The sequence below is a fragment of the Prunus dulcis genome, chromosome 1 (genome assembly GCF_902201215.1).
Source record: "Prunus dulcis chromosome 1, ALMONDv2, whole genome shotgun sequence".
Classification (NCBI taxonomy): Eukaryota; Viridiplantae; Streptophyta; class Magnoliopsida; order Rosales; family Rosaceae; genus Prunus; species Prunus dulcis.
The window spans coordinates 43,814,534-43,842,457 of record NC_047650.1 but is presented as its reverse complement, the minus strand read 5'-3'; the positions used below and the strand labels follow the sequence as shown (position 1 = coordinate 43,842,457).

The window sequence follows — 27,924 nt, the reverse complement described above, 5'->3', positions numbered from 1 at the left end:
AGAGCTTTCCACTAGGGATGCCCCATCTACTGAGTCTTGAAGGCGTTGCCTTCTTTATGTATTCCAGCTATTTATTAGAAACACTTGATGTTTATTTCTACTTTGTATGAACATTTTGCCTTGTGCGGAGCAAGGTTATTTTGATTTGCTATGATTTGAGACTTTGTGTCATGTGATATCAGTTGTGCTAGCAAAATGATAATCATGTGAGTGATAGGAATTAGCCAGAGTCAGGCGTTTTATTCAAATAGGTGCCGAAAGACAGAGGATACAAGAGTTGGTTGAGTCAAGGCTCAAGACCGAAGTATAAGAGAACATATTGTCCTAGGGTCTAGGTACGTTTACGTATAGTAGTACTTGAGGTGATCAGCGTTCCAATGATGAGGCAACGTCTTGCCCTTAGGATCATGAAGCTGATAAGTGCCGGGACAGCAGATTTTGATAATTTCATAAGGACCTTCCTATGTGGGGCCTAAGGTACCTTCAGTAGGATTTTTGGTGGCCAAGGAAACCTTGCGCATGACCCAGTCCCCCATTTTGAAAGCACGGGGCTTGACTCGGGAGTCGTAGTATTTGGCGATGCGTTGTTTGTACGCAGCATTGCGCATGCTGGATTGGTTACGGAGCTTGTCAATGAAGTCAAGCTTAAGGGCTAACTACTCGTCATTGGCTTCGGCATCATAAGTGGAGGTTCGGTATGTCGGCTAGCCAATCCCCACTGGTGCCACGACTTCGGTACCAAATGAAAGAGAGAACGGTGTTTCTCCTGTTGAGGTACGGAAGGTGGTGCGGTAAGACCAGAGAACTTTTGGGAGTAGTTCTGGCCAGCAGCCCTTGGCTTTGTCAAGTTTAGTCTTTAGAGTCTTCTTGATAATTTTGTTCACGGCTTCGACCTGGCCATTGGATTGAGGATGGGCTGTGGAGGCGAAGCAAAGACGGATCTTGAAGTTAGAACAAAATTGTTTGAATTTTGCATTGTCAAGTTGCCGGCCATTGTCTGTGACGATGGTGTTGCGGATGTCGAAGCGACATACGGTATTTTGCTACACAAAGGTTTCAATGCGGGCTGCAGTGATGGCGGCTAAGACTTCGGCTTCAGCCCATTTGGTGAAGTAGTCTACGGCTACAACTTCATACTTGACTTGGCCCTTGCCCTCAGGCATCGATCCAATGACGTCCAGTCCCCATTGGGCAAATGGCCAAGGACTGACCATGGCTGTCAATGGTTCAGCTGGGAGTTGTGGGATGTTGGCAAATCTCTGACACTTGTCGTATTTCTGGGTGAAGGCCTAAGCATCAGTGTGGAGTGAGGGCCAAAAGTATCCTTGGCGAATTGCCTTATGAGCTAGTGAGCGTGCGCCCAAGTGGTTGCCGCAGATGCCTTTATAAATTTCCCGAAGGACATAATGACCTTCCTCTGGAGTCAGACACCGGAGGTAGGGAATGCTGAATCCCGCTTGTATAGGGAGCCGTTAATGATCAAGTATCGGGCAGAACGATAGCAAACGCGTCGTGCCTCAGCAAAATTAGCCTGTGATCAATGGTACAGATGAGTGGGACATGTGTGCTGGGCTAGTCCAAGAACTCGATGTGGATGTGGTGACATATGCCCTGCTTCAAGACTGATCCTAACCTGGCCAACGCATCAGCATGGCTGTTCTCAGAGCGTGGCACATGTCTTATAAAATGAGCATCGAAGGTTGCATGCAAGTGTCGGGTATGCTGGAGGTAAGCTGTCATAGAGGCGTCCTTGGCCGTGAAGTCCTGGTTGACTTGATGGATAATGAGTTGTGAGTCACTGAATATTTGAATTTGTTTGGCGTCCAGCTCCTTGGCTAGTCGAAGGCCAGCTAAGAGTGCTTCGTATTCGGCCTCATTGTTGGAGGCGTGGAATTTGAAGCGGAGGGCGTACTCAATGGCAACTTTGTCTAGGGAGATGAGAACGAGGCCGGCCCCACACCCTTGGGCATTGGAAGAGCCATCCACAAATAAAGTCCATAGGGGCTGGGTCAGGTCCAAAGTGCCCTTGCTGGCAGCGTGGTCCTGGCTCGAAGTGTAATAACCCAAAACAAAATATCTAAAAAGAAATAAAATATCTAAAAAGTAAGGATAATATCTTCTAGCAAGAAGACTATTTTGCCCTCGCATTATTTAATAGGGGAAAAGTTGACTTTTTTATCGAGAAAGAATTTGGGAATTCCACTTGCGCTGTTGCGTAGAGCACGGCGAAACGAGTCCGTAGACACGGAGTAGACCCGAATCGGAGTTGTAATGAAGAAGATACAATCAAAATACCACGAAGGGCAAAATGGTCTTTTTGCTAGATTTTAACCCTTTTTCCTTCTCTCTCTCCTCATTTTCTCTCTCCTCCCGATTTTTTTGCTCCAACCGCCGACCTTTCCTCCTTCTCCTTGATGCCACGGCCGCCACACTTGGAGCCGATCTCCGCCGTTGGTACCAAACGAACCACCACTCGACCGCCGACGTTTCTTGACCCTTCGCCGGAGTTTCCGTGGCCGGCGCTCGCCGGAAAACTGCATTTTCGCCGGATTTCCAGTTTGAACTTTGAGCTCGATTTTCTCCTTCAATTCTCCACCAAATCGATCGAGTAAGGTATGGTTTCTCAGCTATTTTTCGTGTTCTAGCTGATGGATGCATGGGTTTCAATCGATTTCAGCTCTAAAGCGATCAATTTTCAACTTGAAGTTTGGCCGAAACTTCGGCCGCCGTGATCTACTATTTCTGGTCACTTTTTGGGGTATGTCCAAGAACAAAAGTGGCTCCAAATGGGGTGTTTTACCTAGGATAGGAGTTTGGAGTCTTGGTTCTGAGATTTTTCGGCCACCCGGTATCGCTTTAGACACCCGAATCTGCCCGCGCTTGCTGGCGCTCGTGGGCGAGGGTGGTGAAGTAATTCTATACAGTTTTGTGATCCTCGTGTCGTCACGAACGCGTAGGATTTCGCAGATCTCGATTCGGAGTCCGTTCGTGCCCCGAACGGATTTTCCATATCGCGCGATCCTTGGGTGCAGTGTCGTTTAATCGTCAGATCGTGCTGAATTTTGGATATGTCTACTACATGATTCCAGGATCATGTAGGATTCGACGGATTGCGAATCGGAGTCCCGGATACTCCGAAATCGCGAACCCTGGGGCAAGGGTTTGAATTTAAAGCGATAATGCGATTTTGGCCAATCCGACCGTCCGTTTCAGACCAAACTCGCAGAACATGGTTCCTTCTCCGTAAGGAACCTTCAGAGGAGTCCAGGTTGACCATCGGAGACCGTGGACCCACGGGGTCCCGGATCGGCTGATCTGGCAGTTCATCGCTTAGTAAGGCTTCGGGTCTCTTAAGGCTGTTCTAACTGTCTAAAAAGCTAAAGTGGGTATAAGAGTAATTTTAAACGAGTGCACGTAATTCTAGGAGCTGGGGCAGGGTATTTAAATTAATTCTGTTATTGAACAGTTTATTAATTTATTATCTTTGGTTAATCAGGCACCAAAGGTCCGGTCGACCTCCAGGAGGGACCTACTAAGGGTCCAACTAGCTCGGACCACCAGTGAGTGGACTTTCTTTCGTAAACGATCTTATATGCATGAGTTATATAAATGATTTATATTAATGAGATTATTTAAATGATTTTATACAAATAAGCTTTTACAAATCAGTTTATATGGGTTAATGTCATTATTTAATCTTGACGAAGTTTTATGAACTATTCATTTCGAACGTGATTTGTGCTGTACAATACTTTGATTTACGTGTTGTTTAGTTACTAAAGCTCAGTAATATAAAAAGCAGAGTTTGAGAATTCTAGAGGAGATAGCAGCAACATTTCAGTTTCACAAAAAGGCAGTGAGTTATTAGATTTTTCTAAAAATAGTTTATTTTAGAACCACCATGTACCCACCTTTTACTTGGTGATTACCCAAAGTTGGACCGATGTCTACGGACATCCAGTCCGATTTTAGTTTATGTCAGTGCACTTGACTTTGCCTCACGAGTTACGGGGACGCTCGGACCGTGAGTGCCAGGATTTGCGGCTCGGCAGACTTGGTGTCCCGAGACCTGCCAGGATTGCGGCTCGGCTGACTCTGTGTCCCCGAGACCTGCCAGGATTGCGGATCAGGCTGACTACGGTCCCCTGCATCCTGCCAGAGCGACTCGAGGTGACTTGGTGTCATCGAGGAATCTGCCGGCGGGACAGGCTGATCATAGTCCCCTGATTTCGCCAGTTTGCGGCTCGGGTAGACTGCGTGGCGCCCGAGACCTGCCAGGGGAATTGACGGATATGACAGGGGTACAAATAGGTGGTATTTTCAAAGGATTTTGAGTTTTCTTTTATTCGATTATGACTTTCAGTTATTTTATATCAGTTTCTTGATATTCGTGCATTTATATCTTTACATATTTGTTCAGTTATACGAGCACATTCATCAGTAGGTTTTTACATGCTTATTTGAATACCTTGTATTGAAATATAGACAAACCCTCGATTTAAATCCTTGCTTATTTTTAAATGGGGGTTACTATGTTTATAAAATTTATTTTCAAGAACTTAATTTTTGTCCACTCACATTTTCAACCTGTTTTTCGCCCCCAGGCCGTAGAAGTGCACGGGATCCACCACCGGGCCATCCCTAGCTTCCACACCACCAAGTAAGGTAGAGTTTTGTGGAAAAATTCTTGAAATCCTGTGAACTTTAGAAAATGCTCTGATTCTATTCTGGCAGTTGGTGTGAATTTATTTGATTGTTTAACATGTGGAAAAATTTGGGTTCGGTCAAAATACGGGGGAGACTCTGCCGAATTTTCGGCAGAAGTCTGAGGGAAATTTTAAACATATTTTGAAATAAGAAGGGTAAAAAGGTCATTTGTGCCCGACATTCGCCAGGTGTCGGACACACACAGGACTTGGCTCGAAATTCAAAGTGGAAATTGGGTCGGGTCCTGTCAATTTGGTATCAGAGCATAGGTTTAACTTCCTGTAGACTTCGCACTCTTTGCATTCTTGTTTTGTTTTCAAGTTGGTCCCAAATGGTGGTGGTATCCGTAGGAAAATTAGACAGATACCCCGACGTAAGGGGATGAGATTCCCAAGTTAGACAGGAATTGCATCGGTGTCTGAACCGGTAGAGTAATCAGTTGTTGAAGGCTCGTCAGGAGCCGTATTTACTGTACTTAGTAGACAGGGAGATCCAAACATCCAGTAGACCTTGGAGTTGTTAGCTCAGGCCTTAGTCAGCCAGAGATCCATCCGTGAGACAGGTAAATCCAGTAAAAAGGAGTGAGAGTTATAAATTGGGATAATGGTGGTATCTAGTAGTAAAAAGAGGATTAAATTGAAGGAATAGAGTAGATCGTGGAAGTTCTGGTTACTCCACAGAAGAGTAGAGTATTGATGGAATTTGGTTAAGAAACGATACTGGAACCCTTTGACTCGTATGAAACAAGCATTTTTAGAGCCCAATGTGATGGTCAGTTTTGTCTACAAGTTTGCAAAATGTGTGGAGGCGGAAATTTTTGCAGCCAAATAGGGGATAATGATTGGACCCGAATATGAGAAAAAGGTTTCACGTATGGTTTTCTACCAATAGGGATCGAAAAGTAAGAGGTAGTACTTGGTTGTGATAAGGTTAAAAAGCCTCTATCCAAGGTATTGTGATCAGTTAGTAGTTGGTTAACCTTGATGCCGTGGTGATGTCTGCCCCAGCAAGATAATGGGCAAACCATGGGGTACACTTTGTGCATAGTATTTGGATATAGGTAACATTAATCAGGAAGAGTTTAAGAGAGATAGCTATAGTAGTGATTACAGTTTCTGATCACCGAATAACCGCAGGTATGGAGGCTGCCGACCTGGATTTAGTTTAAGTAAAGGTACCAGCCAGAACAGTAGTATTGGAAGTCATTCTAGGGCTGGTATAGCCAGAAGTATTGGAAGACAGATGTTGCTAGGCTCTAACAGGAGAAGTTGCCTTAATGTGTCAGGTGTGGCAGGCACCGTTCCAGGCCCTGCTAGTGAGGTACAGCTGGAGGATATTATTTTCAAAAAGGGTTGTCGCTGTTTCTTCAGCATAAAAAGATTATTACTGCAGCGGAACAAGTAAGCAAGGTAAATCACAGGAAACACCACAGAGGAGGCTCTGTTTCGTGGTGAGCCCAAATCAGTGTGGTTAGTTGAGGAAGCAGCCAGCTGAAGGGATGTAGTAACAGTTTTAAACCTGTAGATAGACAGTATAACCTGCCTCAGTAGGAAACATAAGCCTTATTTATTGCAGTTACAAATTGAATTCCCCTTCGGCATGGTTGACTGAAGGTCATCTTAGGGTTGAATTGATTTGATCAGCTACCGTGTCGCCGAGTTACCTTTCATTGGGAAATTGGGTTTATTCTTGAGTTCACTCCAGGAATGGAGCTTATTTCTTGGGTGAAGTACAAAAATGACACCAATAAGTTAAAGGAGTTAAAGACTCAATGGTAGGAATTGATAGCAAAGAGGGCCATTCAGCTTAGTGTTGTTCTTTATTGAGATGTTTTAGTGTTATTTAAGGAAGGAGATATCATTATGAAGTTATGCACGGACTCAAGGTAGCTAGATATTTCACAGTAAGGAAGTATTTAATAAGCTCAAGGGTGCCAAGGGATTTTCTAAAAAGTGACTTGAGGCTTGAATAGCTCCAGTAACGAGTTGGAAAGAAGTATGTACCTAAAATAGCGTGTTGAATGAGGTATGAGAACTCTGAATTCCTGGTCATACTATAAAGAATTAAGGGATGTGCCAGTAGTATTTTGGACCCCCCGTGAACAGAATGTTTGGGCGGTATTGAGATCGCCTCATGATCGCGTAGCTAGATAACCTTTGAGTGTATTCGAAGAAACAGAAGGCACATGTGAAGTATTTAAACATTGGGTGGCGAACTCTAAGAAGGTAGTAACTTTATGCCAGGCTTAGCAAGTGTGCATGTTGAAGGGACAAAGTGAGTTTCTTGGGACACATGATTTTGGATGAGAGTATTTTGTTGATCCTCAAGGATTGAAGCAGTAGCAAATTCAGTGGCCTTGGAGATAAATCTGGTCAGGGCTGCGACACGCCCTGTAAGGCTTTGGATGTTCTTGACCGTCTTAGGTATTGTCAAGTCTAAGATGGCCTGGATCTTCTCTAGATTGACCTTAATACCCCTCTGGCTGATCAAGAAGCCAAGGAATTTGCCTGAAGCCACCCCGAATGCACATTTTGTGGGGTTGAGCCTCATTCTGTACTGCTTCAAGATGGTGAACATGGCAGAGAGGTTAGGGATGTGTTGGTCAGCTGTGCGACTCTTGACTAGCATGTCATCAACGTATACTTCCATGGTGTTGCCAATCAGTGGGGCGAAGAGGCTGTTCACCAAACGCTGATAAGTAGCCTCGGCATTCTTAAGGCGGAAGGGCATTACCTTATAGCAATAGAGGGCACGATCCGTAATGAAGGAGGTGTGGGCTTGATCCTCAGGGTGCATAAAGATCTGGTTGTAACCTGAGTAAGCATCCATAAAGTTAAGGAGGGTGTGGCCAGCTGTGGCGTTGACCAGCTGGTCAATGTGGGGTAGGGGACAGCTATCCTTTGGGCAGGCCCGATTAAGGTTGGTGTAATCTACACACATGCGCCAGCCCTTTTTTGGTTTACGGACCATGACCACATTAGCCAGCCATGTAGATAGTTAACCTCCCTGATGAATCTGATACTACTCAGTCTATCCAGCCCCGCCCTCATTGCCTCATAGCGCTCGGGGTCATAAGCACGACGATTCTATCGAACGGGTCGGACGGCAGGATTAACGCTGAGCTTATGAGATATGATGTCTGGTGATATGCCAGGCATGTCATTATAGGACGATGCAAAGACTTTAGAGTTGAGGCGGAGAAAGGCGACGAGGTCAGAGCGAAGCTCTTGTGAGATGGAGGTGCCGATTCATACCTGGAGCTCATGTGACAAGGGGTGTGATGCTTCGGTCGAGTAAGTGAGACGGGACCTGGAGCTCATTGAAAGCGTCAGCAAATATCACACTGACCGAGCTGCCAGTGTCCACCAAGATACGCCCAACGTCGAAGTTAGAAATATCCGCACGGATAATGAGTGGGTCATCATGGGGGAGGATAACACCACGCTCCTCCTCCTCGCAGAAGGTAATGGGGGCCCAGCCTGATTTTTGGGTCTTTGGCAAGCGTCCCTGCTCGATGCTGAAGATCTGGTGCGCATAGGTGGAGCGGACATAATGTTTGATAGAGTTGTTGGAGGTGCCAGCCAAGATAGGACCACCATTGATGGTGAAGATCATGTTGATCTGCCGTTGGTGAGGGTTAGGTAGGGGTGGTAGGTTGTGCACATAGTTGTCCAGCTTCCCCTCACGGATGAGCCCTTCAATGATATTGCGCAAGGCAACACAAGATTCGATGTCATGGCCGCTGAACTGATGAAAACGGCAGAAGACGCCTGTGTTGGGCATAGGCTTGCCGGATGGTCTCCGGGGGGTGGCTTGGGGATGATAAGGGCATCACGCACCAGGACGTTCTGATAGGTGGTGTTGAGGTGGTAAAGACCTCGAACCTGGACCTAGGTATGAAGGGAAGTGGGGCCCGATCACTTGTCTTGGGAGGGTTACTTCCACTAGATTGGTGGTGGTTGCCATATCTGCCACTTTTGTTATTGCTGAAGGAATGCTGGTAGCTATCCTTCCTTTTTGGGTGTGGGGTGCCCTGGGTATTTGGGGCGGGGGTAGAATGCTCTGGTGGGGCTGGGGCAGGTACTGAAGCAGGTGGAGGATCAGCAAAAGTATTACGGGCCAGGTTGGCTGGACCACGCTTGGAATTGAAGTATTCAACCTTGGCGTGAACCGCTGCCTGCTTCATTAGCTCTGTATATGTGTTCCAACTGTTGCTATGAACCAGGTTGTAATAACCCAAAACAAAATATCTCAAAATTAGTATTAATTTATTAGAGAAGAAAGACGATTTTGCCCTCGCATTATTTAATAGGAAAAAAATTGACTTTCCGTAGACACGGAGTAGGCTTGAATCGGAGTTGTAACTATGGTCAAAATACCACGAACGGCAAAACGGTAATTTGGAAAAAAGTCAGATTTTTATCTCTTCTCTCTCTCTTTCCCATCAGTTTCTCTCTCCTCTCTCTCTCTCTCTCCTCCCGTCGCAACCAACCGCGTGACCTCCTCCCCTTCCGATGGAGATAGCCGCCATCACAGGCCGTCTCGATCTCCGCCGTGGGTACCATCGGAACCGTCACACCCTCGCCGAAAACTGGCGAAAACCGCTGGTTTCTAGTCGAAACTTCAAGCTCCTCGATCTCCTTCGTTTCTCAACCGAATCATTCGAGTAAGGTATGGTTTCTCAGCTATTTTTCATGCTCTAACTGATGGTTGGCTGGGTTCTGATCGATTTTACCTCTAGATCACTCGATTTTCAATTTGAAAATCGGTCGAATTCGACCTCCGTGATCGGCCATTTTCTGCCACTTTTTGGGGTATGTCCAAGAACAAAAATGACTCCAAATGGGGTGTTTTACCTAGGATAGGAGTTTGGAGTCTTGGTTTCGAGTTTTTCCGGCGAGCCGTTATCGCTTCGGACACCCAAACTGCCTGCGCGTGTCACAGCATGTGGGTGAGGGTAGTGAAGTGACTCTATGTAGTTTTGCGATCCTCGTGTTGTCACGAGCGCGTAGGATTTCGCGGATCTTGATTTGGAGTCCGTTTGAGCCCCGAACGAATTTTCCATATTGCGCGATCCATGGATACAGTGTAGTCGAGTCGTTCAATCGCACTCAATTTTGGATATGTCATTCTACATGATTTCAGGATCGTGTAGGGTTTGACGGATTGCGAATCGGAGTCCCGGATACTTCGAAATCGCGAACCCTGGGGCTAGGGTTTGGATTTTAAGCGATAACGCGATTTTGGCTAATCCGACCGTCCGTCTCAGGCCAAACTGTAAGGAACCTTTAGAGAATCCCAGATTGGCCATCGGAGATCGTGGACCCCACGGGGTTCCGAATCGGCCGGTCTGGCAGTTTATCGCTTAGTAAAGCTTCGGATCTTTCAAGGCCGTTCTAATTGTCTAAAATGCTAAAGTGGGCATAGGAGTGACTTTAAAAATGAGTGCACGTATTTCTAGGAGCCGGGGGCAGGGTGTTTAATTTAATTCTTTTATTGAGCAGTTTTATTAATTTAATCTTTATGGGTAATCAGGCACTAGAGGCCCGACAGAACCACAGAAGGGACCTTCAAGAGGACCAGCTAGCTCGGACCAGCTGTGAGTGGACTTTCTTTCATAAAGGATTTTATATAAATGAGTTATCTAAACGATTTATATAAATGAGTTTACATAAATGATTTCATATTGACTTTATATAAATAAGTTTTTATAAATGAATTTATCTGAATAAATTTCATTATTTGATCTTGAATAAGTTTTATTATGTTTCCGAGCATGATTAGTACAGTAATAGTTCTATAATTCTGTGCTACTTACTTACACATGCTAAAAGTTATAAAAAACAGAGTTTGAGGTTTGAATCAAATGAGATAACAGCATAATGTGAGATTTCAGTTATTTATCAGACTTTCCTAAGGTAATTTATTTTAAAAACCACCATGTACCCGCTTTTTATTTGGTGATTACCCACAGTTGGACCGATGTCTACGGACATCCAGTCTGATTTCAGTTTCGTCAGTGCACTTGACATTGCCTCACGAGTTTCGGGGACGCTCGGACCGTGAGTGCCAGGATTTGCGGCTCGGCAGACTTAGTGTCCCGAGACCTGCCAGGATTTGTGGCTCGGCTGACTTCGTGTCCCCGAGACCTGCCAGGATTGCGAATCAGGCTGACTACGATCCCCTGAATCCTGCCAGAGCGGCTCGAGTTGACTTGGTGTCGTCGAGACCTGCCGGCGGATCAGGCTAACCATAGTCCCCTGAATCCTGCCAGTTTGCGGCTCGACAGACTGCGTGTCGCCTAGACCTGCCAGGGGAATTGACGGATTTTCAGGGGTACACTTAGGTGGTAGTTTTAAAGGCATTTGAGTACTTTTATGCAGCCATTTCTTTCAGTCATTTTGTACACCAGTTTTCTCGATATACGTGCAGGTTTTATAGCTGTAAAGATACGTATACATACCTATGTTTTATCTAAATGCCTTGTATTTGAATACAGTCGAATTTTAGATTTACATATCGAATTATTTTTACAACGGGGGTTATTATAATTCTAAATTATTTTAAGAACATTCTTTTTGTTCACTCACACTTTTAACTTGTTTTTCGCCCCCAGGCTGTAGAAGTGCACAGGAATCCACCACCGGGCCACTCCTAGCTTCCGCACCACCAAGAAACGTAGGATTTTATTGGAAAGTTCTTGAAATCTTGTAAATTATTTAGAAATTGCTCTGATATCTGGTTGGAACTGAGAACCAGAGTTGAAAATTGTTTAGTTGAGTTATTCTGGCAGTTGGTGTGGAATTATTTGCTTGTTTAACATGTGGAAGATTTTGGGTTTGGACAAAATACAGGGGAGACTCTGCCGAATTTTCGGCAGGAGTCTAAAGAAAAAATTTCAAACGTAATTTAGCAGGAAGGGTAAAAAGGTCATTTGTGCCCGACACTCGCCAGGTGTCGGACACGCACAGGACTTGTCTCGAATTTCAAAGTGGAATTGGGCTCGGGTCCTGTCACAGGTATCGAAAGTTGGACTCGCAGAGGCCATTCTTGAAAGTCCCGAAGGCAGCGGGATCGTCAGTCTCTGGGCAGCGGGAGTATTCGTGATTGAACCGGGCTGCATACTCACGAATGTGTTCGTCCTCACCCTGCCGAAACATATACAAGTCGTCGGCGGAGTATAGGCGATCAGTTTGGATCATAAAATGGTCCAAGAAGGTCTGCTTGAGACTGTCGAATGAGTTGATGGTGTGCGGGTGGAGCCTATAGAACCAGTTTAGGGCTGCGCCGCTGAGGGTGGAAAGAAAGATGAGGCACATGCCTTCGTTAGTGAGGCCCTTGCACCCAAGGACAGACTGGAATGAGTGGATATGAGTGAGAGGGTCCTCTGTGCCAGTATAGAAGGCGATACGTAGTGGCTGGATATCTTTCTCCTGGTGGTAGTTGAGGATACGTTCAGTAAAGGGCCCCGGTCGTGGTTTTGCCCAGAGGGGTTGATGGCTGCGATGTTGTTCGCTCTCCAGACGTCGGACATTCTCAAATAGAAGCCTCATGGCCGGGTCGGCATGAGGGAGAGTCTCAGGTGCTAAAGGCCTGCGAGGTGGGCAGACATGGGCTGGGGAATATTCTCATTCTTCCAACACCTCGTGTGGTAAGGTGGCCAGGCTTCTGAATTATAAAATTCTCAGCTATCCGAGTCCCCTACGCCCTCCTCGTCAGGTAAGCGGGTGGGCCCTGGTGGGGGCCCAGGTATGTCACCCGTGGGTCTTCGAGGTTAACAGGAATAGGGATCGAGATGTGGTCCCTGCAATCTCTGTAGATCCTGACTGGTTCATAAGGCCGGTCCTTCGGCAGGGGAATGCAAAGGAGTCGCGACTAGGTTAGCTCCGGATGAAGGTGGCCTTTACCCTTCCAGAGCCTAGATTGGGCCGGGGCACTGTGGCCAGAATGTACTGGCTGGTTTGGCTGGGTATGCCCAACATTTTGGGTGAGGTCTTGTTGGGCATCCTGGGTGTGAGTCCTCTCCCAGTTTCGCTTTAGAGCACGATAGTCATGCTCTAGCTCAACATTCATGCAATGAAGATGATCGTATTTCTCCGACATTTTAGTAACACTATCGCGGAGACGCTCCACTTCTGCCTAGAGAGTGGCCTCTCACGAAGGTTTTTTTCGGGAAGTACCATCGCGGGGTGTATGGTGCTGGGTATCGTGGCTATCTCAGTTGGCATAGCAGAGTGTGGGGTGAAGAATAGGCCACGGGGCCTGATAGGTGAAGGAGCCAGCTTGACTGGTAGAGAAAAAGGGGATTCAATTGTCGAATTCTCACAGACGACGCCAAACTGTTGATGCTCAAAATGGCCCGGCCAATATTGAGTCCAACTTGGGGATGAGATGTGTGGAGTCTTCGGCAGTTTAGGAGGCTAAAGTCTTCGGTAAGGGGAGAACCTGCATAAGACAAAATGGGAGAAGCAATCGTTAAGCTTCGGACACCGGTGTGGTGCCGGCCGAAGGCTCTCCGATGCTTAAGTTAGCTACAAGTGGTAACTTTAGCAGAGTAACAGTAAATGTGAGAAAGTAGTTACCCTTTTAACTTGGGTACTGTTCTCTATTTATAAGGAAGTGAAAGTGAGAGGTTTGCACAAAGTTTCAATGTGAGACTTTGTACAAGTTGTCGTGGTGACGATACGTGTCCTGGAGATTAGGTTTGGCAGAGAGAAAGGCGTTGCCATCTTGGTTCTAATTGCCTTGATACTGAGTAGGCTTGGTTGATTACATGGTGTAAACATGCTGTATAAAATACGCAGGACTACACCGCCAACGCCAAGAAAAGATAATCAGAAAAGTTGAATTTGTTTAATCGGTTTGTTTGTGTGAAAACTGAAGCGCGACCGGTGATCGAAAAATCTCTTTAGGGTCTTGGCTGCGTCTCATGGTGAGTGAATTTTAGAGTCTGCTTTTTCTTTTTTTTTCCCAAGAGAAAATTATTGCTATATATATGCTTCTTATCCTTGTCAACGCCCGATATTCTGAGATAGACGAATTGAAATTTTGATTGATAATAACGAATGATAAGATGGAACACAGGCGAGTGAAAGTGGCGATGATCAACAGCTGAAGCTGTATTCCTACTGGAGGAGCACTTGCTCCTTCCGTGTCCGAATTGCTCTCAACTTAAAAGGTTTATTTTCCTTCAATTTCTTTTTGTTGTTGTTTTTAAAAAAAAATTTTAATTTACTCCTTGCAAATCTGAAATCTGAAGGCTGAAGGCTGAAGTCTTACTCTCAAGAAAGTATAAATGTATTTGTATTTTAATTAATTACTGAATATACTGTGTAGGGCTCAAATACGAGTACAAAGCTGTAAACCTGTTGAAGGGAGAGCAATTCAGTCCCGGTCAGTCCCTTCCCTTTCACTTTCGTGTTTTATATTCCGGTGAACTTAACTTGTAGTAGGAGTAGCTGCTCAACTCAATAGTCAATTGTTTGGGGGCTTTTCTTGCGTTGCAGAGTTTACAAAGCTCAATCCTATCGGCTATGTGCCAGTGCTTGTGGATGGGGACATTGTTGTTGCTGACTCGTTTGCCATCTTAATAGTCAGTCTCCATGTTATTCCTTTTCATCAGCTTCTGCTCCACTAAATTTGCATTACATCCTCGTAAAATATGTTTTTCGTATTCTATAGTATTTAGAGGACAAATACCCTCAGCATCCATTGTTACCTCAAGATCTTCAGAAAAAGGCCATCAATTACCAGGTCAAACTGCTTTCTTTCTTTTTAATTATCCCCTTGTGAAATATTATGAACTATCCTCTTGCTACTTTTTGCATAGCCAATTTTAGTTTCACACTGGAGCTGGACCTTCAAATAATAAATACCGTTAGAGTAGTTGTCCCATATAGTTCTGCTTTGAGTTCTCAAATATAGATTGGAAACACAAGATGTAGATGTGCAGGCTTGGAAAATTTCCGTTTTAGTAGACTATGTTTGGGCTCTTTATGAACTCAACTGTATAATCACTGGGTTTTAGACTTGAGAACTAATGAGTGTAGCATGTGTTGATGCCATTAAAGAGTGTTTGAATGTCTTGGGGTTGGGGCACTACTAGTAATTTTGCTAATGTCACAATGAGCACATAAAAGCTCAAACTTTGAGGTCAGGGCATAGCCAATTGGTAGCCATGCTTGTCTTCTGATGATGAGGACCCAAGTTCAGATACTCTCTCTGCCAAATGTTTTAACGGATCAAGTGAGTGTGCCTGGAACAACCATTGGCTGAGTTCATTAGTTGAAATACGGTTTCCAATTTTGCCCTTTTGACTTGGCAAAACATCTGCACTTAACTTACCCAGAACTGCATGGATGAGTATGTTATGGCCTACATGCATGCTATACAAAACAGGATGTAGATGACATCAATGGTAGTTTCTATTGTGATTATTAAGAACGGAAAATTAGTTTCAGGTGTATTGGTGCTTAGATCTGTATCCATCACACATGCTGGTTATTGTGTTTAACATGCTGAATTATGGTAATTCAGCTAAGGGATATGGTATCATGCTCTACCTGTATGATATACTCTTAGTAATTTGAGTTTCCTGGTGTAACTTTGTACAATTCATTATGATTTCCGTAAAATCCTAACCTGTTCAAACATCGCTCCCACCCGAAAGCAACAATCTCTTCATTAACATTTATTATTATATGATTTTGAATGTATGTTTCAAATTCTAATGCTATTAGCTTGCCCCTGATATGTAGGCTGCAAATATCGTTTCCTCAAGCATACAGCCTCTACAGAATCTGGCTATACTGGTAAGTAGCTGGATCGAGTGTTTGCTTGTGGATACTTTGTATTGCTTTGATTGTCAAAAACTGAGCTTACTTCTCATTGTATTATCATTTTAAAAAATTGATATGGATATTGTTTTGCTGCTTTTCCATTTACAGAAGTACATTGAAGAAAAAGTTAGTCCCGAAGAGAAACTTGAATGGGCTAAAGTTCATATTGGAAAAGGCTTTGCAGGTAAGAAAATCTTTAAAAAATTTGAAAATAGGAATGAGGGTAAAACTGGTTTAGTCACAGATGATGTCATTTTTCAAAATAACAAGACCTCTTGGATTTAAAGTTTTTGTATCTATGAAAGAAGAAAAAAGTTGTAATCTTTCCACTCCAATCTTGCTTTCTCCAGACCTCAAACACACCCAAATGTGCGAGACTTGTCAAACCACATTTTTATTTTCTGTGGAAGATCGTACCTTATATAAACCCTGTCTTGCTGTATTTTTCTTCTTTTCTATGAATGGTTGTAGGCTTAATAATCTGTTATCTGTATGTGTTTCAGCTCTTGAAGAACTGCTGAACAACTATGCAGGGAGATATGCAACTGGGGATGAAGTTTTCTTGGTCTGTTTGCTCATGTTGTCCTTTTTCTTTTCTTCTCTCCTTTAAGAAAAAGGACTTTTTATTTTGGAAAATCAGAAAACTCTTTAAAACATTTAAAAATAATTTGACCACAAAATTGTTTCAACAACCAGAAAAACCATTGATGTGGCAGGTTTGAGGACTAGGGTACTCATTCTCTTGGTTATGTAGTTTTTAGATGATGGAAATTTTGATGAGTAGAAGAGGTTAAAGGAAACGAAAGTTATATGGTTGCTTTAATCTTAAAGATATTAGAGAAATAAAGAATAGTAGGGAGGAGAAGAGAGATGAAAGTAAGAACATATCAAGGCACCAAGAGATATAGGCTTCTAATAGAACTCCCAAAGATTCCTAGTAGTACTATAAGACCCCATTAAAAATGTTTTGGTGTATTCAATATAGACTTTTACAGTCCATAATAGTTTTGTGGTATTCAATTAGGATTTTTAGAGAGTCCATAAAACTGTTGTGGTATTCAATTGATAAGACTTTTAGAAAGTTTTATAATATTCAAAAATTCATTGGAGTCATAAGGATTTTATTAAACAATGTATTTATATAAAAAAAAGAACAAGAACAGGTGGACTTTGGAATAGAAGTGCATATACCGAAGTCCATCACTTCTCCAGCCTAAACCTAGAGATTTTCAAGGAATTCAGAGGTACTTTACTTTTCTTACAACTCTCAAACTTTGAACTCCTTAGCTTTATCCTCCAACCGACAGGACTCACTAATTTGCAGCCTTACCCCCACTCGTATGAAAGGGGCAATCCACTGTCTAAGAAGATGGTGTTTCCTTGTGTAATTTTTTCAATAAAAGCCTTACATGAACCCTACAGTTTGAGTTGCATGTTGAACATTGCTACTTTTACTTCCTAATTTTCCAAATAATTAGTGCTAGTGTGAAATTCCTCAATGTATGAATACAAAAAATAAAATTAAATAAAATTAAAAAATAAAAAAAATAAAATAATGTAACATTTTCTCAAATATTTGCAGGCAGATTTGTTTCTAGCACCCCAGCTTTATGCAGCCATTGGAAGGTTCCATGTAGACATGGTACTGCTCATTCTATTCTTGTGCCAGTTACACTGTAGCAAATGTGCATTCGTTCTTGATTGTGCAAATTTATATTTATCTGATTTGTAGGTTGACATTTCCTTATTATTATTTTTTTCATTTTCGTGTGACAATGGAAACTAATCCAATTTGGTGGTGTTCTGATGTTCCCATCACATAATCAAGTTACTTTCTCCCTTTTTTTGGGTCATAAATCAAGTTTCTATCTGTGTCTACTTTCAGTAGCAACCTGTCTTTTTCTTATTTATGTACTTTATTCGAAACAGTATCAGCTCATCTTTGACCTGCATATCTTTTGTTATTATATGAATGGAAGCTTTATTGTTCTCCCATTGACATGAAGTTTATAGTGGTCATTGATTAGGGTTTTTTTTTTATTTTTTATTTTATTTTATATATTATTATTTATCATGGTAGGCTTGCCATAAAAAAGGTATTTACAGAGACTTCAAACGCCTCTGTCCCTAAGAAGAATATTACAATCAGCTTATATGATTCATTCTTTCATCTCTATATGAACTTAGAATAACCATATTTTGCCCTGCTATGGGACTTTGTGTCACTCACTAATAAAATTCAGGTGAGTTGGTGGGAATAACTTAGTTTCGCTCAAGGCCTAGGTTGAAGTCTCATCAATTCATTCAGTGTAGTGAGCTTCTGAATATATATCTGTCTTGGGTTTAGGAAAGGAGGGTTTTTCTCACCCTTCCCAATCAGCCAAAGAAGAAAAAAGAAAAGGAAAAAAAAAAAATGAAACAGTCTTTGACCTTTGTGTTCTGCAATTTTGAACCCTGTCCTGGTCTTGGGTGTTCCTACATTTTCATCCACCAGCTGCTCTTTCATTTCCTTCTTCATAATTATTTCTTATTTATTTATTTTAATATTTCTGGTAGCTGTCCTCTTAGATACTTATCTTCTTTTTTGAGACCTTTTGCTCAAAACTTGAAGTGGCTTTCCACATGTACATCTGCTAATAAGTTTATTTTCCATCAAATGTTGTGCAGGCTCAGTTTCCCCTTTTGGCCAGGTTGCATGAGGCATACAGTAAGATCCCAGAATTCCTAGATGCTCTACCAGAAAACCAGCCAGATGCTCCTTCTTCATAGTTAAAACCAAGGGGTTCAAGATGTAAGAAGTAATATTTTATAAGTCTTCTCTGTTGGTTAGATTATACCATTTATCCAAGTGTTCTGGTTAATTGAGGCACTTGTCGAATATGTGAGGCACCATAAGAATGCCGATGCCATTTGTAAATCTATAGTTGCTTTTGCGTTGATTGGTGCATCAATGGTCCATTTAAAATTGTCATTTCCATTCTTCTAAAACTTCCCCTTTTTTAAATTCAGATGAAACGTGCCGGTCCCAAAGTGCAGCGTAAAGTGCCTCATAATTAAGGTTTGAAATGTTGTAAAGTACTTAGGTCAGGTGTTGAAATTAATGTTATCCCATGATGGATGTCGTATAGTAGTCAGGTGCTGTAATAAGTGATATCCCTTGATAGAACTGGAGGTTGTTGTAATGTAAAATATTGAGTGATGTAGCGGTTCGGATTGTCTGTCAAAATAGTCTTCGGGAGTAGACTTGTACACATCCTGTGTACTTGGAACAATACAGCTTATGGTCTTTTCCATACAATGAATTGTTATGGTTATCAAGAAAGAGAACATCTAAATATGTTTTCAATTTGTTTTCTTGTGCTCTCCAGTTGTCTAGCAATCAGGTGTATATATTTGCTTAAAATGATATGTTTGTGTGTGTATTCCAAACGAGAGAGGAAGTCCCAACCACACCAACCCTAGCATGAATTGGAATTTTTAGCTCGGGTGTTTTGGATTCTGGTGAGAACTTATGATGCTTTCTTTAAATATAATTTTCTTTTGTGTTTTATTATCCAAAGGAGGGATACTGTTGCCAATGCCAGTGCTCGGTTTTGTATGTTAATAGCTCGGGAGACGACTATGATCTCTAATTAATGCGTGGGAAGATCCTATAGTTACAATTTGCTTTTTGCTTCTATCGTGGACTGTGGAGTGTCCCAATGACAACGGGTGTTCGAATGCCGGCTGAGGGACACTGGAGATCTCTAGATAAAATCACCACGAGAGAGAGACTGAAGAGAGAAGATGATAGAAAAAAGAAGAGGGAGAATGACGAAAATCCCAAAAAAGGTTCTCATGATTGGCACATGTCAAAACCTTGCAGAAAAAATTTGATAGGATGGATGGTAGTACGGGTGGGCAAAACAACCCACAACTGGGGTTTTTTTTGGATGAAATTTGCTCTGATTTGAGCTGAATTGAACAGAAACAGTCAACTTGGTTCAGTTCGATTTATATGTCTATGCTGCTTAGAACCGAATCGAGCCGCGTAAGCTTCTTATTTTTCCCCTTCCACATAACCTATACAAGCAACACATTGTTTTTCTTCTTAAATGCTTGGAAACCCTATCCGTCCCTTGTATCATGCACGCCTCAGATTGATAAGAATCTGATCACATTTGGCCAGTTATATCTCGTGGTTGCCTTTCTGTCGTGTGTTGGCGCCTCTATGTTTCAAAATTTTCGAACCGATTTGAAACTCAACGGTGTTGTTTGGTTCAGTTAGGGCTACCCTTTTTCGTTCTAATAAATTCATTTAGTGCAAGGAACAATAACTTTGGGGCATTGCTAAATTATTTCTTCAAACAAATTCATTTCAGGCTGGCATGAGAACTCCAGGAGGTAAGTAGTACCAGGCTAGCTGAGTTTAGCTTCTATTGGCCATCTTTCAACTTGTAGATGAGAAACAAAGCACGGAATGTTGAGCACAAAAGCTTAACAAAGCACCGATTTGATTCTACTTTGTAAATAATTAAAACCCTAAATTAGACTGACTTCCCTTTGTAAAAGCGTTTTTGACTTGCACAAGTAATTTTTCAGTATTTATGGTTTCTTCCCAATCTTCCCACTTAACAAGAGATAAACGAATGGTCGTAGCATACGCTTTTCTATCTTCCCTTTTCCCCTCCAAATTTATTTTATTAATTCGTGAGAGAGAGAGAGAGAGAGAGAGAGATCATATAATTGATATTTATCACAATTAGAACTGAGGCCCTTTTCTTTTCTCCAGTTTGTACAATATAATCAATCATGTTTCCCCCCCATCCCCATCAATTGGACAAGCTTGTGCCAGTTTCTTTAGATTTTCAATGATCATAACCAGTCTGTTGTTAAGTCGATTGACAAAGCACCTGGGCATCCATCCAGCAGGATCTAACTGGATCATGAAAACAAAGGAAAATAAATAGCAATCCTGCTATTATTAAATTAATGAATGTTGTTGTTAAAGAGTAAAGAGTAGAGTACTAGTAGAGCACCTGAACAACATAGGTGACCATACAAGAGTCGCCTTCAAGCTTCTCCACTACCCATCCTGATTGCAACAGCAGTCCCCTGATTGCATTATTTTGCTTTGGTTGCAATCCAGCAGCTATCTCCTTTGGAAGTGAAGCGACTGCTACCACCTGCGCTGCACATCCCCACTGTTAAAATTTCACAAATCATTCAAATGCAATACGGAGTGTCCCTCCTACGTACCAGGGTGCCATCTTCCATGGTTTCACGTCGCTCATAGACTATGAATTCTCTATTTCTAAATAGAGGCTTAGCATTATCTCCAAACTTGAGGCGGATGATGCTGAGGTTATCTTCAAGATCTTTTATGTACCTTGCTTCTACCAGATCAGGATCCCATTGCTGCAGTAGCAGGTTGAATAAATCAAAGAAGAATCCAACAAAACAGTTACTAGTTATCTCTAAGCCAGCATCGATAAGTAAGTAGTTGACCTTGGCAGCGTCGATGGCGTTGGCAACGGTAATGAATTGCTGGGGTGATACTGATGTGAGCAGCCAGCGGCTACGGAAGGTGTGAAAAGATGCAGTTTTTCCAGACCTGCGTTTTGATATCTCTACTCCGTTGTCCAGAGTAAGAACCTTCCAGCCATCATTGGCATTATTCCCAGCCCCAACCCTAGTGTCCCTGTTCGAGTCTGAAGCAGACAGTAACTCTTGTATGCAGCTTTCACTTGCAAACTGCACATACCTTTTAAGCGAGTCCTCACTTATGGACCTGTGAGTGAATTCATTTGTTGTTGTTGTTGTTGTTGTTGTTGTTGGTAATTAGTAAATTACTCAGACTCATCATAGATAGCAGAGAAGATAGAATGAAAATGAATTAAGTAAGAAACGCTAGCTAGAGATTACCAGGATCGGCTGCAAGGTGCTGGACTTGTCATCTCTAATCTCGTCTTGTGGTGATCTGCTTTGCTCTGAATTGAATGGAGTTGGAGGCTTGTCTCTTTTCTTTTCTTTTCTTTTCACATTAAGCTGCTTGCTTTAAGCTTAGGGGAGATTGTGACTTATTTGTGAAACAACTGTTGGAAGGATATATAAACAAACAAGGAAGAAAAGTTTATAAGTGTAGTAGTAGAATATGAATAATATCAAGTGGGCCGAGAGGTGATTGAAGCACATGCAATGCCAGAGGAACCTCCATGATTTGGAACTGCACTTGTCTCTCTCTCTCTCTCTCTCTCTCTCTCTCCTCAAAAATCAGAAGAATAGTAAAATGGGTGGAGGAATGGATTGATTCTTTTGTTGTCAAAAAAGGGGTGAGAGCAAGGGTAGGGAAGATGATATGCACATGGAGTGTTGGAGGCTTTTAAAAATAAAACAAGGCAAAGAGTTGCAACTTCCAAGCAAGAGGACAGAGGAAAAAGATAAACAGGCTAAAAACTAACAGAAACAGAGTGGCAAAAAAGAATGACCAATAGTAAGCTAGCTTAAGCCAAAGACTGTTTTATCATCTAAGCTTTGCCTGGTGCCGGGCGACAAAGACGCCCCTCAAACACCCACTCTCTCCTTCGTTCATTCGGAGGACCCCCAATCACGTGCCTTAGAATAATAGGAAGGACCTTCTACCTTCTACTCTCTCTCTCTCTCTCTCTCTCTCTCTCTCTCATTGTCCTGGTATTCACTCATCATTCATTCATATAACAAGTATATTTTAGATTAGGCCAGTTGTCCAGTGCAATAAAATTAATTAATATTCCAATCCAGTCATCTGCAATTGTATGCGGCCTGGATTTGTGAAATTTGGACTGATGCTCTTCATCATCTCATCACATGCTTGTAGTTTCAGAATACTGTGATTGTGCAGTAAACAGAACACGAGAGAGTGAGTGTAATGGTTTTGGGGAACTAATTCACTAAAACAATTATAGTTTACTTTTAAATATGTATATATATATATATATATATGTATAATCATAATGATATTCCGACCCAGGATAATGCACTTCTGGAACCAACAAAAGAAAAGGCAATGATAAAAAGGTGCATTTCATTTGAACTCATTATTACTGCCAACTATTTTAATTGGATGGGAACATTTCCTGCTTCAAAAAGCCTTTAGCTTTGAGGCTCTCCACTGTGTCCCTGACGGCATCTTCAACTGGTTTAAAGACCATCCCTAGATCGATCAACCTCTTTGCAGCATCCTTGCATTCCTTCAGGCCTGGTTGGGTTTCCTCACTAAACCTGTAAGTCGTTCAAGTCAACATCAACACCTACTTCTCTCTATGGAACCAGTAACGATAATATGATTCAATCAACAGTATCTAAATCAAAACATGTCTACATTGTCACCAAACTGTACCGATACAAGTTGGTATCAATGACAACTTTAATTTTGTTTTATTGGATTATCTTTGGGTTCACTTGAAGCCTGTTTCCATCTGACATGCACTGCCCAATTAACCTTGGTCCAACTTGCCTCAAACAATTTGAAATTCTTACTATCGATGAAAAATTATGAAAAGGCAAAGCTAGTTGTAAAAAGCCTTTCCCTTAAATCATACAAGACCACCCTAGGGAAAGAATGAAGAATTGATGCAATGACAACAAAAGTGATTACAAACTTGTTAAATTACACTACAAGTACTTCATGCATCCCAAGACATTAAAAGTAGTATGGGCAATCATTAGATTGATGCATATCATCTTTCAAATTCAAAATTGTCAAATCATCAAGACCCGGGACTGTCTTGAAGCAAAAAAAAAAAAAAGGGGGGGGGGGGGGGAGGGAGCTTTTTTTTAAAAGGGTTTACTGTTGATTTACCCCTTAAACTTGTACGATATTTTCAATTTGCACCCTCAAATTTTTTTTTGGAAAATTAAGTACACGAACTAATTTTTATTGCCAATTCCCCCCTACCGTCTAAATCTCAACATTTCATCCAATGTGCCGTTAAATATGATGACAAATTAATCATTTTATATGTTGAAATAATATAAAATAAAAATTTTATTTTAATAAACAGAGGGGGCACCCACTTCATCTCTTTCCCTTTTGTTGTAATTGAAAATACAGATGGGAGGGGGGAAGAGAGAGAGAGAGAGAGAGAGGAAGAGATGGAGAAAAGGGAGGGTGGCTTGCGGTGGTGATCCTGGGGCAATGGGGGAAAAGAAAATGGGTGGTTGCGGGGGTTATAGGTTCGTGGGTATGTGATGGGGGATGGGGGGGAGCTTGAATGGGAAAGGGAGAGAGAGAGAGGAAGAGATGGAGAAAAGGGAGGGTGGCTTGCGGTGGTGGTCATGGGGGAATCGGGTTAGGATGGGATGGGGTGAATGGTAGAAAACCGCAAGGTTGAAGAGGAAGGGGAGGACAATAGGAAATTTTTTTTCTTTAATTTTTTCAAAAAATATATTTTTTAATGATTTGATGGATTTATTGGATGACATGTTTATTTTTAGACGGTAAGGGGGAATTGACAATAAAAATTAGTTTGTGTGCTCAATTTTCTAGAAAAAAAAGTGAGCATGCAAATTGAAAGTAGCGTACAAGTTCAGGGGGTAAATCAACTGTAAACCCTTTTAAAAAAGACACCTATAAGCATACGGAGTCCAGCTTCCAGAAAAAAAAAAATGGAGGCAATAATGAAAAAAAAAAAGCATACAACTTGTGAAATAACCAAAATAGAATGAGAGAATCTCCAATCTTTGTGTAGGTAAACAGCAATAACCAAATAATCATATCATGTAAATGAGGCAACAAGAGAATATAGTCAGTAGTGCACCGCATTGAATGAGATCATTGCACTGATATAAGGTATACTTCAAATTGCCCACTACTTGCAATACAACAAATCCATCACTTCCCATTTGAGGATCATTCAAGGATATTCTGCTTCAGAACATTCCCACTGAAGAACAGGTTGTGGATGTTTTTGACTAAAGGTTTACATAGTCCAATCATTGTTCATTATTGTTCCAATCTCAGGCTGCGATTACCCAGCTGACATCGAGGGGGGATAAAGTTTAGAGTATGGTCATGTGCTGCTAAGTGATTGCTTAGCTATTAAGCTATATAGTCGGTTAGCTATTAAGCTATATAGTCGGTTATGTGTCGTAAGCATTCTACTGAATATGTACACTCAGATTCTCTTGTAATTTCATTCATTCAGAAATACAAAACCAGAATATCATCTTCTGAGTTCTCTACTGTTGTGAATATATATATATATATATATATATATGTATGATAAAATCTATCATATATAAAATCAACAAGTAAATAACAAAAAGTGAGGAACTTTTACACCAACCTGTGAAGTGGAAATTGAGGATAGAGTTTGGAGACCGTGGAAGCAAAGTGTGAAAATTGGAAGGTACCATTTGTGCAAAGGTACCTGCCAGAAGCGGCAGGAGTCTCAAATAGCAAAAGTTGTGCCTTGGCAACGTCTTGAACATGGACAGCCCCCAACCAGTGATACTCTTGGGTATCGTCAGAACCGTGAAGCAAGTTGAGCAACACAGCACAGCTTGCATTGAGAGTGCTAGGCTGCAGGAGCGGCCCAAGACATGTGGCTGGATGGATGGCCACTACATCCAATCCATGCTTCTCTGCAAAATCCCACGCTGCTTTCTCACCCAGTGTCTTTGACACCGGATACCATTTCTGTATGTACGAAATTAAATAATTATGCACATTCATCTTCATATTCATATCAGTTGCCAACAATTATACCTATTTTTTTTAAATACTAAATTACTTTAAATTAATCTAATTACTGGGGGTGGGGATTCGAACTTGGCTGCAAACTCAATGTCCTGGCCTAACCAACATCTGTGTTAACGAATATACTATTAAAATGAATGAATTCACAATTTCGCAATGTTCAGAAGTACCTGGCGGGCTTTGCAGTAATCGAGGTCAGTCCAGGAGGACTCGTCGAAGGGCTTGTGGGGGGGCCAAGAGGGGTTGGGGACCATGGCAGAGATGGAGGAGGTAAGGACGACGCGCCTGACGCCGAAGCGCAAGGCGGCTTGGAGGACATTGAGCGTGCCCTGGACGGCGGGCAGCACTAGCTCAGCCTGGGGGTCGGTGGGGTCCTCGAGGGTGCAAGGGGACGCCACGTGGAAGACACCGTGGCAGTCCTCGATGGCTCTGGCGACGGCGTCGGCGTCGAGGAGATCGGCCTCGAAGATGGTGATATTGATGTCGTGAGGAGGGAGGCCACAGGCAGCAGGGAGGTTGAGGAGGTGGGAGGAGTCGGAGGCAGGATAGACGGAGGCGTGGATGCGGGTGTAGCCCTCTTCCAGTAAAGTCTTCACCAACCATGACCCTAAGAACCCATTGGCTCCAGTCACGCACACCGCCTCCTCCTTCTTCTCCTTCCTCTTCTTCTTTTCATCCATTCTCTCTAGTCTCAACTGAGTTGTGTTTGTCAAGTGTCAAGTCTCAACTGAATCTCTATCCTGTCTGTCTCTCTTCTTTACTTTCTCGTTACCGGATTAACCGCAACAGTCAAGTAACGTGTTCCACCAAAAAACACTCGAAACATTCTCTGCGCCATATCTCAAACTCAATTCCGTTTCCATGCCGGCTAACAACTCTTTTAGGGCCATTTGGTTCATTTGAGACTCACTATCATTTTTTATGTTTGTTTTGAGCATGAATAGTAAACAAAATTTATATAATTTTTTAATTATATTTATATTAATTTAAAAATAAAAAATGTATGTTGTAATTCTAAATTGTTAATAAGGACAAAATAGTCATAAAAAATGTGCATTTAATGTTGTTTATTTTCCCAAACTTTCTCATGAGGGAAGAAAACAAAATCTAAATTGGGAGGAGGGCTAAATATGGAAAAACAATTGATTTCTCATCTATAAATCTCATTTCCCATGAGCAAACGGGTTTCATTGCAACTCATGTTTATTTAATAGATTTATTTACACTAGTACCCTCTTAGGTTTTCGGCTTTTACACAAAACCTCGTGAGGTTTCAGAAACTACAGTAACATCCCATGAGGTTTTAAATTGTTTTCACAAAACCCATTTTTATTGATTTTTCATCCAAAAATTGATGATTTTATATAAATAAAAAATTATCCAAAAGACAAAGTTAGCCTTTGAGATTAGACTATGCTATGAAAATAATCACCGTAAAAAATTAAAAGTGTTGTTAGTATTGATTTTACTCATAATCAAAAAATGATTGCCGATTAATCATTAAACCCAGTTCCTCTTTGAAACTGATTCATGCATAATCAGAAAATAAAAGCACTTCATTAGCTGCTTTCCTTTATAGCTTTCTCTCACAGCAGTTTTTAACAATAAGTGATTTTCTCACAGTTTACTAAACGGGTTGGGCTTCTCAAAATTTTTAAAAAATTATTTATCATCCCAAATAAGCAATGCCAAACATGCACTACACATACATTCACTGAGGTTGCTTTTGTCATTTGCACACGTTTTAAAAATAAAATCATCAAATTTTAGAGGAACAATCAACGAAAAGAGGTTTTGTGAAAACTATTTGAAACCTCAGGAGGGTGTTCGTATATTTTATGAAATCTCAAAAGGTTTTGTGAAAAGTCAAAAACTTGAAGGGGTGTTAGTGCAAATAACTCTGATTTAATATATATATTATTTTTGATAAGGTGATTTAATACACAACTTTTTTTTGTTTTTTAATACACAAATTGAGTCTCATATAATATATATATATATATATAATTTTGGATATCTTTGATTTTTTTTTTTTTTTTTTTCAATGAAATTCAAAGCTTCTAGGTATATATATATATATATATATATAATTTTGGATATCTTTGATTTTTTTTTTTTTTGTTTCAATGAAATTCAAAGCTTCTAGGTTTTTTTATTTATTTTATAAAAGAGTAATATTGTTGAGTTTAAAAGTGTTTATATATATATATATATTTTAATGAAGCAATATTGAAGTTTGGGTTTCAAACTCTAAAATCAATTGATGTGGTCTTTTATTTTTGGTCTACACATCAATTTGTTATTTGTTATTACATTTAGGAAAAAATTTACTTGACCACCCACTTTAAACATGTATTTTCATTAAAATACAACTCATTTTAGTTTAAAAACTCATGCTTTTGCTTTAAAAAAATGCCATCTTTACTCAAGTTTTACAATGTCACGGAATTTTTACTGTACGTTTGGATGAGGTAAATAAACTTGGAATTTTGACAAAAGTCAGAATTTTTAAATTGACATGAACCAATTCCCATGTTTGGATAAAAAAACTATAGAAATTTAGAAATTTTGCATGGGATAAAACATGGAATTTGGAGATCACAAATCTCAATTTTAAATTCTATCTAAATGTCGTCATTTTTAAAATCCCAAGAGAGATTG

At 41.3% G+C, this 27,924-nt stretch overlaps 3 protein-coding genes across 4 annotated transcripts; 1 reads left to right on the top strand and 2 right to left on the bottom strand.

Annotated features, from left to right (window-relative positions):
• The first annotated feature begins 13,445 nt into the window (after positions 1-13,445).
• Positions 13,446-18,893, top strand: LOC117613796 (glutathione S-transferase zeta class-like). 2 transcript variants are annotated; one of them, XM_034342368.1, is made up of 11 exons: positions 13,450-13,639; positions 13,792-13,885; positions 14,044-14,100; positions 14,214-14,299; positions 14,389-14,460; positions 15,465-15,518; positions 15,654-15,729; positions 16,049-16,110; positions 17,128-17,187; positions 18,213-18,336; positions 18,555-18,893. In XM_034342368.1, the coding sequence occupies exons 1-10, from the start codon at positions 13,637-13,639 to the stop codon at positions 18,312-18,314; spliced, it is 666 nt and encodes a 221-aa protein (XP_034198259.1). In that variant the 5' UTR covers positions 13,450-13,636; the 3' UTR covers positions 18,315-18,336; positions 18,555-18,893. The 2 variants fall into 2 exon arrangements, with proteins under 2 accessions (XP_034198260.1, XP_034198259.1); XM_034342369.1 differs by lacking the exon at positions 14,389-14,460 and having other exon boundaries at positions 13,446-13,639.
• A 1,355-nt stretch (positions 18,894-20,248) lies between these two features.
• On the bottom strand, positions 20,249-22,357 carry LOC117615412 (START domain-containing protein 10). Its single transcript, XM_034344489.1, has 5 exons — positions 21,450-22,357; positions 21,033-21,315; positions 20,784-20,942; positions 20,564-20,710; positions 20,249-20,463 (listed from the first exon to the last, which is right to left on the bottom strand). The coding sequence occupies exons 1-5, from the start codon at positions 21,479-21,481 to the stop codon at positions 20,335-20,337; spliced, it is 750 nt and encodes a 249-aa protein (XP_034200380.1). The 5' UTR covers positions 21,482-22,357; the 3' UTR covers positions 20,249-20,334.
• Positions 22,358-22,468: 111 nt separating this feature from the next.
• LOC117615410 (tetraketide alpha-pyrone reductase 1) lies at positions 22,469-26,150 on the bottom strand. Its single transcript, XM_034344488.1, has 3 exons — positions 25,434-26,150; positions 24,851-25,203; positions 22,469-22,784 (listed from the first exon to the last, which is right to left on the bottom strand). Exons 1-3 carry the CDS (start codon positions 25,941-25,943, stop codon positions 22,619-22,621), a joined length of 1,029 nt encoding a protein of 342 aa, XP_034200379.1. The 5' UTR covers positions 25,944-26,150; the 3' UTR covers positions 22,469-22,618.
• Positions 26,151-27,924: the final 1,774 nt, after the last annotated feature.